We start from the raw sequence: 16,141 nt of genomic DNA, 5'->3' as shown, positions 1-16,141 counted from the left end.
ACCATTTTTGAGTTACACGTTTACTTTAACTATACATTTATTGTTTACTTTTTCTGATGGTAACACGTGAGCTGCTTTAAAGTAAAACTTCTCCCTTGTTGCATTATCCAAGCTTGTATTCAGTCCTAAAAAACAATTTTTCTCTGAGCAAGAGAATTGTCCATTACAATAAAGCACGCTAATATTGCACATATATGACAGAATTAGCAAATAACATTCTCATATTTTCTCTCTCACAGCATTAATACCAAGAAAATTAAGTTTTGTGGTGTAAGCTTTGTTACTGCAGTTAAAATACTCAACTTGCGGTTGTGATTTTCTGCGCTGAAGAAAAGACCAGGGGCCTCATTTATAAAGCTTGCGGCGCACAAAAACCTTGCGTAGACGGGAAGAAATTTGCGGGAAAATGTGCGGTGGCAAACGTTGGTATTTATAAAGACATTATTTGCGGAGAAGTGTGCGTATTCCTACGCCAACCTTCGACCATGCGTAGAGCTACCGCAAGGTTTTCCTGACTCGGGGAATCAGCGACACTCAATGGCAACACCACGAAATAAAGCTCAGTCATCAGAAAAACACAGACAAATTATGCTTGGCACCCAATATATTTAGTCAATAAAATATATAAGCTTACCTATAGTTGTGAATATATGGCTACTGTAGTCTATGGCATGCAGTTGTGATGTAGGTTGAATTACTTATCAAGTAGCCTAGGTCTACATGCTTTGGTTATATTTTATAAGTTGAATCTTATAGCGCTACTTTATAATAATATCCTATACGTCGGGAGGTGTTTCCGTGAGTGGCCAGCGGGAGAGCAAATTTTAAGAGGTGTGTAAAAAGTAGTTTTGTACAAAGTTAAGACCAACATATATTAATTAAAACTGTAATTTCGTTAGATAAAATCATGTTATGAATTTAGCAAATCATTACACACATCTCTTTCCCATAACAATTTACCCTGGAAGATATAACTATAGCCTAATCTGACGTTGTTGGAAATGTGTGGATCTCACGGGAGATAAACAATTCTCTCGAATTGACTATAGGCATTATTTCACTTGTCACACCATATTTTATATAGGCCTACATATAGGACTACAGGTAGGCCTACGCTAATACGTGATATTTCATACAGTAGCCTACAAAGTTGGGCGAAACTGCTTTACAAAGACTAGGCTACAACGACTGTGCCAATCATGATATGTGATAAGCGCGCGGGTGTGTATGTGTGTGTGCCAGTTTCTGCAGCACATGCACGACGTCACAGGCTTTCTGCCTTCACAGTCGCTTTCTTTGCGGCCGCGTTGCCTCCCTTTTTTCCTCATGTCAGTCAAAATTCCGTGCTTATTAAGTGCGTCATCATATTCAGGAGCTATTTAGCATTCGCCATGTATGGTAGATTGTGGGATGAAACTGGGAGGTGAAGTGGGAGGACACGGGGTGGAGATCGTCTGCGCACAATTCACCGCAGGTGGGTATTTATAAAGGGAAGATTGCGTGCAACTGTGCGCCGCACAGTTTTATAAATCTGAATTTTTTTTTGCGCAGCACATTTTTGGCTTTCTGCGGACGCAATGTTTTAGGATGGTTTCTACGCACACCGTTATAAATGAGGCCCCAGGACTTTGACCTATAAAAACTTAAAATACTTTTCATTCTTTGCTTATAATCCTTAAACACCCACTCTTTATTTTCAAACATACATTGTGATAATTGCTCACAATTTACTTCATGCATATGGAAAAGGATGGATGAATGAAGAAATCACTACGGCCCTCAATTATTACTTCCCATTGTTATTTGCTAAAATGTGACATTTTGCCAAGTAATCCCACAGGCTCTCAAGACGGGGCTTTGGAGTGGCTTATGAAAGAATCTGGAGAGAAAGCACACAATATTACGGAGCTTATCTCTTCACAACAGCACAGGGACTGAGCTTGGAAACTTGGATCAAGGGATCTGTCCAGTGTTTACATTTCTCTCATTGTTTCTGCGTCACCAAACAGCCAAAGCACTCATTACCTCAGCGGCTACTGCTCCGCTCCTCTCAGCTGATTGTGAGGAATAGACGGGTACCAAGAAAAAAGACAGGAAGTGGTTATTAAAGACAGAGGCAGTCAAACAATCAGTGGCCATGGAGACCCCACCCTGGTGTCCCGGTCCAGGAACGCCATCTTCTTCTCACATTCTTTGTAGCCTTGTTTGGACCATGCACACACAACAACACAACAGAATCAGCCTCCCACCACTTTTCCATGGGCTGTCTGTACTTGAGTGTTCTAGGGGAACTTCAACAAACATGTTGTGGAAGATAACGTTGGTTGCCAGAGGCAAAGCCCTTTCCCATGAACAACAACCTATAATAAAGAACATACATCCCAATATTAGTCTGAGGGAATCCTTGTCAGAATTACTGAGGCAGAACCAAATCAAATAGCTTCGGGGGAGATCCTTCGGCAAACATATGTACTCTTCAACTTTGATGTATTTGTAGACTAATATTTCTACATTCCATACCTTTACACAGTATATTTCCGCTGAGACTGTGAAGAATTTCCTGGGAATTAATTTCAGTTGTCTGTGATGCTGAAGTAGGAGTACAATGTAAAGATACAGAGGAGGATTATGGCTGAAGATAAAGGACCAAAGTTTCTTAAATCTTATCAGATATTTGACCCTGATTTAATCTGTAACACAATGCCCAGATCCCTCATCAAATCCAGGCTGTGCTCTAGTGCTGTTAGGGGAGTGTTATAGTGCTGCCATCTTCTGTTGGTCTGTCAGTACAGCAGCAGAAATAACACTAACATGTGAGGACCAACTTTATTAAGTGAGCCAAATTACAACAAGTATTTAAAAAAAATCATCTGATAGAGTAAATTAAATAACACCAATATCACTTTACAATATTAGGACACGTGATTAGTTTTATTAGGTTTGTTTATCCCCTGCGCTATAATCGTGACTATTCCAATCGTGACCTACGGCAAAGGGCTCCAGGAGCAGCATCAGACGTCATCTCTTCAGTAGATCAGTCAACACTGCCTCCTCCTCGTCCTCAATTCAAAGTGGCATCATCCTCTTTTTTTGATTAATTAATCTTGTACAAACTGTCCGTCTCCCTCTAGCGTGGGCGATTCCCTCTCCTGCATTCACACATTCTGTAGGCACATATGTAGAAAATACCTGCAACAGACGGACAGACACCATGTATTTGGTGATGTATGATCGCAAAATGACATTCAATACAATCATAATTTAACAATCCAGCTTCGAGAGGGGTTAAAGGTGCTTCTGATATCCAATTTGTTGAGTCAGTTTTTACATTAAATGTATTTCAGCCTGAACTATCATTGGAAATATAAATTAACATTTGACCCATACTGTGTCATTATGACTTCATATTATTATCTTAAATATAGGAATGATAAAAAATAATTAGGTTTATGTCTGGACACACAGATTGACTCTTTCCTCACCTGCAAAGAAGGTCATGAGCATGGCCACCCAGCCTAATATGTAGGACCAGGAGAAGCGCCAGTCACCGAAGCGCCTCCCCAGGAAGTTGACTGTCACTCCAGTGTAAATGGCCATACCCAACAGAACAAAGAAAGCTAAGAGGCGGGGGGATAGGGACGTACAGGTCAGTTAGGCTTGAGGTAAGAGTATGTGCATGTTTGTGTGTGGTCATTTAGAAGAAAACAAGACTCACTGGAGACAAAAAACATGATTCCTGCAGCAAAGGAGCGGTTGAACCTTTCAAAGGAGGAGAAGTGAGAGAAGGACATGATGCCAGCGATGATGCCCGCAAAACACGACATCCCCGACAGGATCATAAAGGCCCTGGTGGCATTCCAGTAGGCTGGAAGGAAACAGGCAGAAAATCATTGAATATATGTCATCCAAACGAATGTCACTACTACACACCTTTATATACCTGTAAGTATACACAATGTCTGTTAGGTTCATTTTTATTTTAGTGAGGTTAGAGTTCGAAAGGCTATGCCTCTTTGCTTCTTACCTATGCTGTCAGTCTGCATGTAGCACTTGTTGGACATGCAGTACCTCCACAGACCCTGGTGGGCATAGTTTCCAGAGAGACGGTACTGCATCCAGTAGTCGGTGGCAGTGGAGACCACCAGCAGGATATTACCGACTATAGCACAGAACAGGCCTCCTCCCATGAAGCTGTACATCTTGAGCTGAGATAACGGGCCCGCTGCAGAGCTACTGCAACGTAGACAGGAAAAATCATGGAAGTCAAGGGTATAGCTTTATATACATGTACAAGGAAAAAACATGAGGTATCTTTAAAAATGTATTAGTGCTCAACATGTTCATGCATTTCTTTACCTGTAGACCTAACAAAGGATATATATATAAAAAGGTGATGTTATAATGTAATCAGTCAAAATAAATGTTAATTAGTAGCTATAGGTTGGACAAAAACACAGGATACCAGCTCATCCTAAAGCTATTCCACAATAATAAAACAGTGAAATACATATAGAGCTGCAACGATTAATCGACAAATTGATTATTAATCAATTATTAAAAAATCACCAACTATTTTGATAATCGATTAATCGTTTCAAGTCATTTTTTAATAAAAAAATTCCAAATTCTCTGATTTCAGCTTCTCAAATGTGAATATTTTCTGGTTTCTTTAATCCTATTATGACATTAAACTGAAATATCTTTGTGTTTTATACATAAAAATATGTTTGAGGACGTCAACATTGATCAACTTTTCTCACCATTTTCTGACATTTTACGGGCCAAAACATCAATCGATTAATAATAGATTAATCGAGAAAATAATCAACAGATTAATCGATATCAAAATAATCGTTAGTTGCAGCCCTAAATACATATACTAAAAACAACCATCCAAACTGAAAATATTTATCTATATTATCTGAACATCAATTCGAATTGACCACACCTTTAGGGCTGCTTTTACCCCTTGATTTTTAACTATTGTACTCATATTTTTTATCAAACATATTTACCTCTGCTTTAGTGGATACATCTATATTCAACAGGTGCCAAGCAGGACCAGTAAAAGCTATAATGTTGCAGATTGTTTGCTGTTGTTCCCCTTCCCTAGCAATCCTCATGTGCTGGCAGTGCTTGCTTAGCAAAACTGAGGTTTTATCTAATTCTGCCAGCCTCTGTCCAATCACAGTCATCTCATTGCAGATGAAAATGTATTGCTCTGGATATACAAACAAACAAAAAAAGCCACACCATGTAATTCGATCCCTTACCTTGTTTCTGGAAATATGCCCTCTTTACTGCCCACCTCTCAGAGAGTAAGATAGAAACGTGTGGATGGGAAAAGAGAGAGAGAGAGAGAGAGAGAGAGAGAGAGAGAGAGAGAGAGAGAGAGAGAGAGAGGGAGAGAGAGAGAGGGTTTTTTCATGATGGGGAGAGTCACAGACAATACAACCACAAAAGTTGTCCCCTCGTTTTTTTCTGTCGATGAAAGCAGGTTTGGGGGCCTTGTAACAGGATTGTTGGTCCATATTTCCTTTTAGGGGGTGGTGGGGTTGTTTGTTTATAAATGGTGTACTCTAGAACCGGGGATATGCATAGGTATGCAGGACTGTCTGTGTCAATGTGACATGCTGAAACACACACTTTTCTTTCAGCGCTGTCACACTGTGGCGTTGTGGAGTAACACATATAGAGGGAGTGATCTATACAGACAGCGTTTTCTCTCCCTCTTACTATAGCATTGTCCTAACTAAGGTTCAATATACATTTTAATATCCTGAAATTTACCATAATTTTTCAGCAACTTATGTGACTCACAAAAACACAAAATTAAATACACAAGCATGCCTGCCCTGTCTTGAGCTCTCCAACACACAGGCAATTACAAAAAATGCAATTGATTGCTGGATATTCTAAACATTTCTGCGAGTGTTTGGATGTATGGTTGAGCATAAGATGTTTCAGTCTTCCTTTAATAGTAACGTTACATGTTAAATGGGGCAATGTGTCTCTTTAAATTCAGTCGCATCTGTGAGTGAGGATATAACAGATTAACAATAGCAATCCATTATATGCAATCATAGTCAAAACCTTTTTTTAAGACTCCAAGATCAAATGTTAATTTGATATTCGATTGGTTTATTAAGTATTTCTGGAAGAATGTTGCAATTTTAAACTCAAATGTGAGCAGAACTTTGTTGAACACGTGCTCCAATGTCTGACTGCTGGAGCAAAGCCTACGATATTTTTTATGTGTTGTTTTTAATAAATAGCAAAGGCAAAAAAAGTACCATTGACAACAGACTATTAAGCTCTTTGAGTAAAATTTGTGATTTTAGGTTGTAGGGGAGAGTGGCCTAAGTTGTGCAACTTTTCACTCAAAGTGACTTTAAAGTAAGGCCTTGACAGTAAAGTCTCCAACTCAAATATGTACATATATTTCAGGGTGTTGTGCATCCCTGGCAATAAAAACTTTGGATCTGGAATAAAGTTGTCTTGTTGCACAACTTGCCCCCGGTGTGGTGTAAGTTGTGCGGTTGGAGAGTATACCTTGGGGTAAATTGTGCCATTGCTATACATCTCATAAACTGTAATGCAAGACAAATCCATTAGACAATCACTTATTTAAGGTGTATTTAAAGTAAAAAAAAGTAAATAGTTGACAAAGATTGAAGGACGATTTTCTTAAACAAGGCCTAGCAGATCTAATGGTTTTACCTGCAAAGCTCACAATGACAAAGTCACCATCATCATCTTTCTGGCCATCTGAACTCTCATCAGTGGTGTCGTTAAGTGGAATTGAGATGTCACTCTCTTCTGAGCTACTGTAGACAATCACTTTCTTTTGGTGACCAGCGTATACAGCCATGCCACTGGCACAACTCTCAGAAATGTACTTTGCACTAGTTGCTCCGTGGTTGTGGAACCAACTGCCACCTGACAAATGTGATTCCCCCTACATTTCTGCCTTTAAATCAAGGCTCAAAACCCATATGTACACCCTGGTGTTTCCTCCCCATTTACTATCTTACCTCTGCACTACTATCTGTGTTTATGTGGATGTATGGGCTTTACGTCTTTTATTTTGGTTATTGTTATTTTACCTTCATTGTTTACCTACTGAATGCACTATGTACAGCACTTTGGACAGTGCGAACTGTCATAAATGTGCTTTTATAAATACATTTTACTTACTTACTTACTTATAACTCACCTAGGCCCTTTGGCACAAATCACCCCAATCCTAGAAATTTGGATAATAAGCATGATGCAGCAATTTAGGGCTGACATCGTGCTAACTGTATAGACTCAAAATGTAGCATACCAAAGCACTAAAACATGTGTCAAATGTTTTCAATTTATGGGTCCAGTATATTTTTGAATAAGCCATTTAATGTTGGTGACTTCTGTAAAAAGGTCATAATATGCCAGAGCCCAAGTTGACGTCTTCAAATGTCATGTTTGGAACCAGTCCACCAACAGTCCAAAACCCAACACTATTTAATGTACAATGGTTTAAAATAGGGGAAAGCATCAAATACTCACATTTGAGAAAATTTAATCATTTTAAAGCAATGTGTTCCCTTTTAATGACTTGGCCTTATTGTTTCTACATTTTCAGAATGCCTGTTTAGCTCTGATGTAGGGTCCTAACATAAACCTGTATCAACAGTCAGGGGAAACATATAGGCCTAACATCAGCCTTGCAATATTTTTTTTGTTTTTAGAATAAATAAATAAAATAACTCAATTATTTGTAAGACAAATAAACAGCCATTTCTTAATCACGTTGCATATATAGGAAACCGGAGGAAAGCAGACAAAGAGAAGCAAGACTATATAGATCAACAAGAAAAAGGATCTATCCCCACAAATCTTGCTATCTATTTAACTGGAGTAGGCTACATTTTTATGAGTGATCGGAATAGTCATTTTTATACAAAGTTTCATGGTTCCAACTTCTCAAATCTGCTGCTTTTCCTTTCAGTCAGTTCCATATTTCCAAACAAACAACCAATATTTGAATAAAATGAATAAATACTTAAATCTACAATGAAAATCAAATGTAGGCCTATCTGGAGTTTATTTCCAGCTACAACCTCTGCTTTTAAATGAATGCACGATTAGTAGGTCAGTGTAGGGACCACAATGGAAATAAGCCTTCGGGCTTTTTTGTGTTATCCCTGGCTATTTATGTATTTTAATGTATGCCACAGAGTGCTGTTCATATTCTATATAAAAAATAAAATCATTAATTAAATCATTCATTCATAATAATAACCTAATATAGCCTATTATAGTGGAACAGTCACTTTTACCTTTAATACTTGAAGTAGGCTACATTTCCATCCTGATTATACTGATACAAATACTCTTGATACTTAAATACTTTTAAAATCAGATAGGCTACTTTTGTATTTTTACTCAATTGGTTTAGGTGACTTGTGACTTCTAACCGTCATTCTTCTAGTAAGGTAAGCTATCTTTAGACTCTCAACAAGTATGACTTTCAGGTAGCCTATTTTTTTTACACCACTGATTATAGGTTAGACTACATTACAAAAGGTGCAATGGTCAATTTAGAATTTGCCTCGTACTTGAAATGGACAAGCATGAGCAGCAGACGTGGGAACTTTTGAGATTCGTTCTGGAAATAATTGTGACCTCTTATGACCCGGAAGCTGACGCCAGACCCGAGCTGTTCCATCGGCGGAGTAAAGATGGCTGACCAAGGCGCCGCAGATCCTGGTAATAACAACAATGATAATCCTGAAGCTTTGGAGGGAACTATTATTAAGGTCACAGTGAAAACCCCTAAAGACAAAGAAGAAATCGCCATCGCAGAAGATGCCTCTGTCACTCAGGTGTGTAGATTTCGCACGCGGGGAGCTGCCTGATGCCCCAACGTCATGCCCCTACCCACAACTTCAGCTAGGAGGCTAGTTAGCCGTGTTAGCATCCGTCGTCACTTTAACCGGCGAACTGATAGTGTGTAAAATCGAATGGGTTGTGTGTAGGTACAGTATTATTGATTGGTTTAACAACCACTCGGTGTTTTAAACGTTGTTGACATCGAATAGAAAGAAATAAGCACGTTAGTAGGTGAAACGGCTAACCGGCTAGCCAGCTAACGGTAACAGTAAGCTAGTTAGCCAACTCTGCTTCAGCTAATTGTGTGTAGCCAAACAAGTGTCAGCTGACGGGCTGCGCTCTAGCTGTGCCTTCTGCAACGTAAGAATGGGCCGATAGAAACATGGATGTGGTTTGGGTTGGGTGAGATATCGACTTGCTTTCGTTTCCCATTCCAGCTGAACACCATTTGAACATGCTAAAGCTTTGCTATCTCTCTAGAACATTCTCCATGCTTCCACTGAGTCATTCAGCTTCCTAGGGAATAACTCCCTTAACTACTGTTGTCTTGCCGACGTGTCGCAGGGAAACGATAATGCAATCCATATAGCCAAAATCAGATCATAGATACTTTTGTTTCGTCACACGCCTGCTCAAGCTATTACCAAGTTACAAACACGTTGTGGTTTCAAGAAGCCAGCCATTTTTTCATCTGGTTGTGTGTTTCAAGGCTTTGTATTAACTTGTTTTATGTTTAAACATTGGACTTTCATCTCTGACCTACAAGTAGCCTATATGTAGTCTTCAGCTTTATTTTTGATTATGCATAATGAGAATATTTTGCATTCCCTGTGTTCCCTTGCATGCATTCAGTGTTGTTAAGTTGGGAAATAACGTGAATAACAGCATTCTTTTTTCTCTTTGTGGGTCCCCATCAGCTACCAGAGAGTGGTTGATAGGCATCCAGGGTTGCACACAAAACCATAATAAAGTAATCTACTTTTTAAAATCACTAGACACAGAACAACAAGAAGAAAAAACCCACATTAACTTCAGAATATATGTCAAATGATGATGTTACACCTGAAAGACAATAAAACCAAACTGACAGAAAATAATAAAACTAAATATGTTCAAAAATATAATGTAGAAATAAGAACATCTATGTGAGATTCACACATGTTTTATTTAAGGGACTTTTTGAAAGAATTATATCTATATTACATTTTCAGCAGAAGAAGCTCTAAAGAAAGCTGTTCTCGTCATATAATTTGTCCATGGACATAGCACAAGTAGATGCCCTGTGGATGATATGCATGACTTGTGTCATCCTTGTTCATCTGTTGCAATTGTTAAACTTTTACTGTCAGGCCATATCAACCCTACAAAAAAAGCTGATTGGACTTCAGTGTTAAGACTCGAGTGAAGATACATATCTAAAAGAGAGCAGCCTCTGTTAGGATAAGAACATTGTTTGTGCTAATTTTACCTTATGCAATGGTCAAATAGTAACAGTGATTTTGCAGATTAGGAGAGTTAAGATCCTTGCTAATAGGAAAAGTATGTAGGTTTCTCATGGAAATTAGAAGTCCGAAGGTTGCAGCCAAGCAGAAACCAGCCCTACTGAGGTGTGACCATCTGATTTTTAATATCAGCCATTTAATTTCCTGTTCTTTTACGCCCTCTTGGTCCCAATTCCTTTCTCATCTCTTTTATTTATTTCCACCTTTTAGTTCAAAGAAGAGATCTCAAGGCGGTTCAAAGCCAAACAGGACCAGTTGGTTCTGATTTTCGCGGGGAAGATCTTGAAGGATGGCGACAGCCTGAGCCAACATGGCATCAAGGACGGCCTGACGGTTCACTTAGTCATAAAGACAGCACACAAGTAAGGCGACGTGATGTCTCAAAGAATGTTGGTTCAATGGGTATCAGGCCTGTGAGAACGATTAATTTGCCTTGCAATACAGTCTTGATCGACAAATCGGTGAACTGCATCTATTGTTGCATTTATGTTTAATAAGTTGATTGTGCTCAGCCTACACACATCAACTCACTAAATGACTGAATTTGTCATATGTGTACAAATGATTCCTGTAGGCCAGGAGATGGCGGTAGCACCTCTGCCTCTAGCTCAACCACCACTCAAGCAGGCAATAACTCCACCTCTAGTCCGGGTACCAACTCCTCCTCCACAGCAGGCTCTGCTGGCACCGCCCCACCTCCCACACAGACGCCCAACATACTCAGTAAGTCCAAACACTGTTTTACATTCAAACACCATGTATTAGTTCAATGTGAGGAACCCGTCACCCAACACCTCTTGCCTTCCTCAGCTGGCTTCGGTGACCTGGCTGGTCTGTCTAACATGGGCATGGGCTCGGCTAACTTCATGGAACTGCAGCAGCAGATGCAGAGGCAGCTCATGTCCAACCCAGAGATGCTCTCTCAGATCATGGAGAACCCGCTAGTGCAGAACATGATGTCCAACCCGGACCTGATGAGACAGATGATCATGGCCAACCCTCAGATGCAGACGCTGATGGAACGCAACCCTGAGATCTCCCACATGCTCAACAACCCAGAGCTCATGAGACAGGTAAAGGGGATGGAGAGGGACTGTACACCGCTTACTAAGCTAGTTATAACACAGGCATGGCTTTGCTCTCCCTTTGCATTTTTTAAAACTATTTTTCAAAACATTTTTACATAAACATTTGCTGCCTTTTATCTCACCTCACAGACCATGGAGCTGGCCAGGAACCCAGCCATGATGCAGGAAATGATGCGGAACCAGGACCGGGCTTTGAGCAACTTGGAGAGCATCCCAGGAGGTTACAATGCCCTGCGGAGGATGTACACAGACATCCAGGAACCCATGTTCAGCGCTGCCAGGGAACAGGTATGTGGCAAGGATCTTTGGTGATCAAATACTAGTTTGTTGTTCTGTTAATCATCGTTAAAAGATCATCGTCTTTACACATTCTATAACCTTTGTCATAGTTTCAACTATATTTGTGTTTTCGAAAATATGTCTTATTCTCTTCCCCCTTGTAGTTTGGTAGCAACCCATTCTCAGCTTTAGGTGGGAACAATGAGTCTGGTGTCCAGCCATCACGGACAGAAAACCGAGAGCCGCTACCCAATCCGTGGGGGCCACAGAATTCTTCTAACCCCTCTGAGAGTGGGGGAGGCCCCACGGGAAGCACTAGCACCACTGGGGGCACCAACCCCACTGTGTCCAACCCTCTGGGCATCAACCCTGGCAGTTTGGGCAATGGTGAGACAGAGCAGCCTGTGATGCTCAAATCACCTACATGCAGCCATTCATTTACTCACCTGTAATACACATACTATATACTTAGAATAAACTTTTCTTTTCTGTGCGTTGCAGGGATGTTCAACAGCCCGGGCATGCAGAGTCTAATGCAGCAGATCTCAGAAAACCCTCAGCTCATGCAGAACATGCTGTCTGCTCCATACATGCGCAGTATGATGCAGTCACTGTCTTCAAATCCAGAGTTGGCTTCCCAGGTGTGAAACAGAAACACACGCACTTTTGCATACACACATGCCATACAGAAATCTCCCACCACACATGTATGTTTATCATGTTACAGTGCAAATCCTGGTTATTTGAGTTCAAAGCTTGCCTTAACATTCTGATTGCGTAACTCATCTGGACTCAATTGATAAGTGTGGACGCTGAAGTTTGTAATGAATTGTAAACAGTGGGATAATGCCTGTTATGCCATTAGGCCATTAAGCCCAGCTAATTAGTGCACACTCGACAAAGGGGATTGTCTGTTACGCCTCGTTGCATTTGAACTGTAAGAAAGAATAAACAACACAGCGCCGACTTGTTTGGTTATACACAATGCTGACTGTACAGCAAACCAGAAGAACCTCACAGTGGAGTGCTGAGCAAGCGGTGACATGAACGAATGCGATTCTGCAGAGCTTTTACCTTCTGTTTTTTTGGCATTTACTTTTAAAGGCTTTGCTGGTGATAAAGCATATATCATTCAAGTATCAACTGCAATGAGTAAGCATTATAGCCAGTTGTGGAATGACACATTAGCTTGGCTGTCTTTTGTTTCTGTCTCTCTCTACCAGGTTTTGATGAATAACCCCTTGTTTGCTGGAAACCCACAGCTGCAGGAACAGTTCAGATCTCAGTTGCCCGTCTTTCTCCAGCAGGTACCTCACACATTGCATTCTCATAACGCAGTACAAGGATTATGAAGGCCTCCTCCCCCAATATGTCATAAAGACAGTGACAAAACAAAGAATGATGCTGGTTGGCCCATAGGGGGCAATATGTAACCAGCCTTGACCCAAGTGTTGTGAAACTTAGCACTGATATGTTTCTGCACATGCTGAACAAATTTCTCTTGGATTATAGGTATCTGCAATACATATTTTGGCTAAAAGTTTAGATTCGTTTTGATAAGCTTCTAGTAAATTTATTGTAAATCAATATTTAGACATATGTGACTTAAGTGTTCTTCTTCTTGTTCTTCACAGTACTTATTATTTATTGTTTCTAAGGTAAGGTAGAGCAAATAGACTGCTACTCGTTTTATTGATACGTCAATGTATTGCCAAACTCTTTGTTCGGTTAAAGATGCAGAACCCAGAAGCCCTCTCAGTGATGACCAATCCCCGGGCCATGCAAGCTCTAATGCAGATCCAACAGGGTCTACAGACGCTGCAGACAGAAGCACCAGGCCTCATGCCCAGGTATGCTCTCTTCAAATCTTAAACTTATTTCATTTTTCTGCAAAAGGATTTTTGGGTTGTTTTTTTCAATTAATTTTTGTCTTTTATTTTGGCCAAGTTTGGTGCCAGGTGGACTTCCTGGCATGCCCACTGGCGGAATTCCTGGCATGCCCACTGGCGGAATTCCTGGCATGCCCACTGGCGGAATTCCAGGAATGCCCACTGGTGGAATCCCTGGCATGCCCACGGGTGGAATCCCTGGCATACCCACAGGAGGGGGCCTGCCCACAGAGAACCCGGCCTCCTCACCCAGCAGTGCGGGAACCAACGCCGCCCAGCAGCAGCTGATGCAACAGATGCTCCAGATGTTTGCTGGAGCAGGTGGAGGGGGAGTTGGAGGAGGGAGTGCAATGGTACACACACACACGCACAGACATGACATCCTTGAATATGTACGATTTTTTATTTTTATTTTTTTTAAGGTGCACAATGCAGTTTCAGAGGAGGGTGATATGTTTACAGTTGCAGAGCCTGCAGTTAGTTTACAAAACATATTTTCTCTACATGTAATCTTTAGTATTGAATAAATATATCATAAATCCAAACTCAATTATTTTGAGGCAACTGCTACATAACACAAGACTAGAATATGTTTGTAAACAAAACTGTGAGCCCTGCTGCTCTGGAAAGTGAAACGGCAACTTTCATGCTAGCTTTAAAACTCCACACAGTGCTACAGGGATCCAATTTTACTGTGTGGGAAAGTTTATCTTTCAGTTATGAGAACATACCTTAGAACATTTTAACTGATCTGACACATCTACATAGTGCACCTTTTTAAGGTTCCATTATTTCCTCCGTTTTAGCCCCAGACCCCAGAGGTGCGGTTCCAGTCCCAGCTGGACCAGCTGAGCGCCATGGGCTTCATCAACCGCGAGGCCAACCTGCAGGCCCTCATCGCTACTGGAGGAGACATCAACGCCGCTATCGAGAGACTGCTGGGCTCACAGCCCTCGTAAAGACATACAGTACATGCTGACACACAGACACGTGCATACACACCTGACTCATAAACATACCCAGCATCTACAGAGAACCAAGAGAAATTTAAGTGTAATGTCCCAAAACTTTACAGAAGAGACGTGGGCAGGATCTGTAAGACCCTCTTCATTCTGCATCTGTTCTCAGATCATTCCCTAGATTTCCATACTTTGTCTTTTTGGCGTCATCCAACCAGATCTCTGTCCCAGAGTGCTGCTATAGAGCTGGACTGAACCACTGTCACCGCGAGGGGTGTTCTGGTGCAGAGAGAAAAAAGGAGCGATAAAAAAACCTGTCCTGAAAAGGGATTCCCAACCATTTTTTCATTCATTGTTTTCTTCACACAAAACTGGAGTTGAGTGTTGCAGATGAGCAATTGACATAATACAGATTAAACCCATGTGATGTGATTGGTTGTTGTTCATACATGGCCTGTTGTGAGTTTGTTAGCATTTAACAACATTTCTTCTGGTATACACTATACAGACAGTTCTCCTGAACAAGAGCAGGAAGATATCTTGTCCATACAGGCGTTCAACCTCATCCTTCCCTCTTCCCCCCCTGTTCTAGACATTCTACATAAATAGCTTTTTCTGCCCAACAACTTTCACTATTTATTGCAAATGCTTCAGAAAATGACGCCCTCCACACTTCCCTCAACTTGTAATTTGTCATTCCAGATAAAAGTGCCCAGTCACAGGTGCACAGTGTCTTTTCCTCCTGAGGCACCACTGCTGTGCCTTCTGTCCTTCCCTATAAGAGCATTGTCGGCAAATATCACCCCACCATTCAGTTGGTCCAATTAGAAATTCCCATTAAATTCCACACATCATCATCCAGAAGTGTAACCATAATCAATTATCACATTGAAGCAAAGGACACTGTTAAAATGAATATGAATGAAAAAAAAAAGCTTTCTTTCATTTTAATCTGATTTTTTTCTTTTTATTCTATATTTTTCTTTTTTTTTTGAGGTGCAGTTAGTACCTAGAGATAATAATGATTTGTCTCGCATAAAATAAACATGGAAATCAAGTGAGTGAAGAATAAATAAATGATGTAAAGGCTTTACAAACAATTTTAGTATGGTGGCACCATACATTTCTAAAATCAAGTTATAGGTTGTCTTTTTTTTTTCTTCTTTCTTTTGAAAATCTCAGCATTGTAGTTGTGGTAACCTTGGCAACTGCTTCTATAGCTGTCTGTTGACCTCAGCTGGAAAAAATAAATCCATCTCCCAATTGAACATGTTGAAACTAACTTTTAACAGTACTGTACTAAAAAAATAAAACATGGTCAAAAACAGTCTATGCCCTGTGTCAGTTGATTAAAGCCTTGGGATGGTGCAAAAAGGCACCTGAACTTTAAAGCTTAAGTGCGTAAATTTGTTTTATATAAATGTCGGATACATTCAAAGAATCTCCACACGCATTAACACAAAGTTGATTAAGCCTATCAGCTCCACAAAACTCTGTATTTCTCAGTCAGACAGATTTGTTGAAATTATTTGGAATTCCTCATGGGGGCA

At 40.4% G+C, this 16,141-nt stretch overlaps 2 protein-coding genes across 2 annotated transcripts; one reads left to right on the top strand and one right to left on the bottom strand.

The window, feature by feature from the left end:
• Positions 1-3,127: 3,127 nt before the first annotated feature.
• Positions 3,128-4,199, bottom strand: LOC307264202 (lens fiber membrane intrinsic protein-like; the record flags this gene model as incomplete). The annotated part of the gene is made up of 4 exons (XM_080045504.1): positions 3,128-3,189; positions 3,483-3,617; positions 3,716-3,865; positions 4,025-4,199. The coding sequence occupies 4 exons, from the start codon at positions 4,197-4,199 to the stop codon at positions 3,128-3,130; spliced, it is 522 nt and encodes a 173-aa protein (XP_079901630.1).
• A 4,473-nt stretch (positions 4,200-8,672) lies between these two features.
• Positions 8,673-15,918, top strand: LOC307264195 (ubiquilin-4-like; the record flags this gene model as incomplete). Its single annotated transcript, XM_080045496.1, has 11 exons — positions 8,673-8,867; positions 10,587-10,738; positions 10,951-11,099; positions 11,187-11,449; positions 11,594-11,752; positions 11,908-12,130; positions 12,245-12,384; positions 12,967-13,050; positions 13,478-13,593; positions 13,691-13,985; positions 14,439-15,918. The coding sequence occupies 11 exons, from the start codon at positions 8,673-8,675 to the stop codon at positions 14,589-14,591; spliced, it is 1,929 nt and encodes a 642-aa protein (XP_079901622.1). The 3' UTR covers positions 14,592-15,918.
• Positions 15,919-16,141: the final 223 nt, after the last annotated feature.

Source organism: Ammodytes marinus, assembly GCF_949987685.1.
Source record: "Ammodytes marinus genome assembly, chromosome: 17".
Lineage (NCBI taxonomy): Eukaryota > Metazoa > Chordata > Actinopteri > Uranoscopiformes > Ammodytidae > Ammodytes > Ammodytes marinus.
The sequence above is the reverse complement of the archived record's forward strand: the minus strand, read 5'-3'. Positions and strand labels throughout refer to the sequence as shown.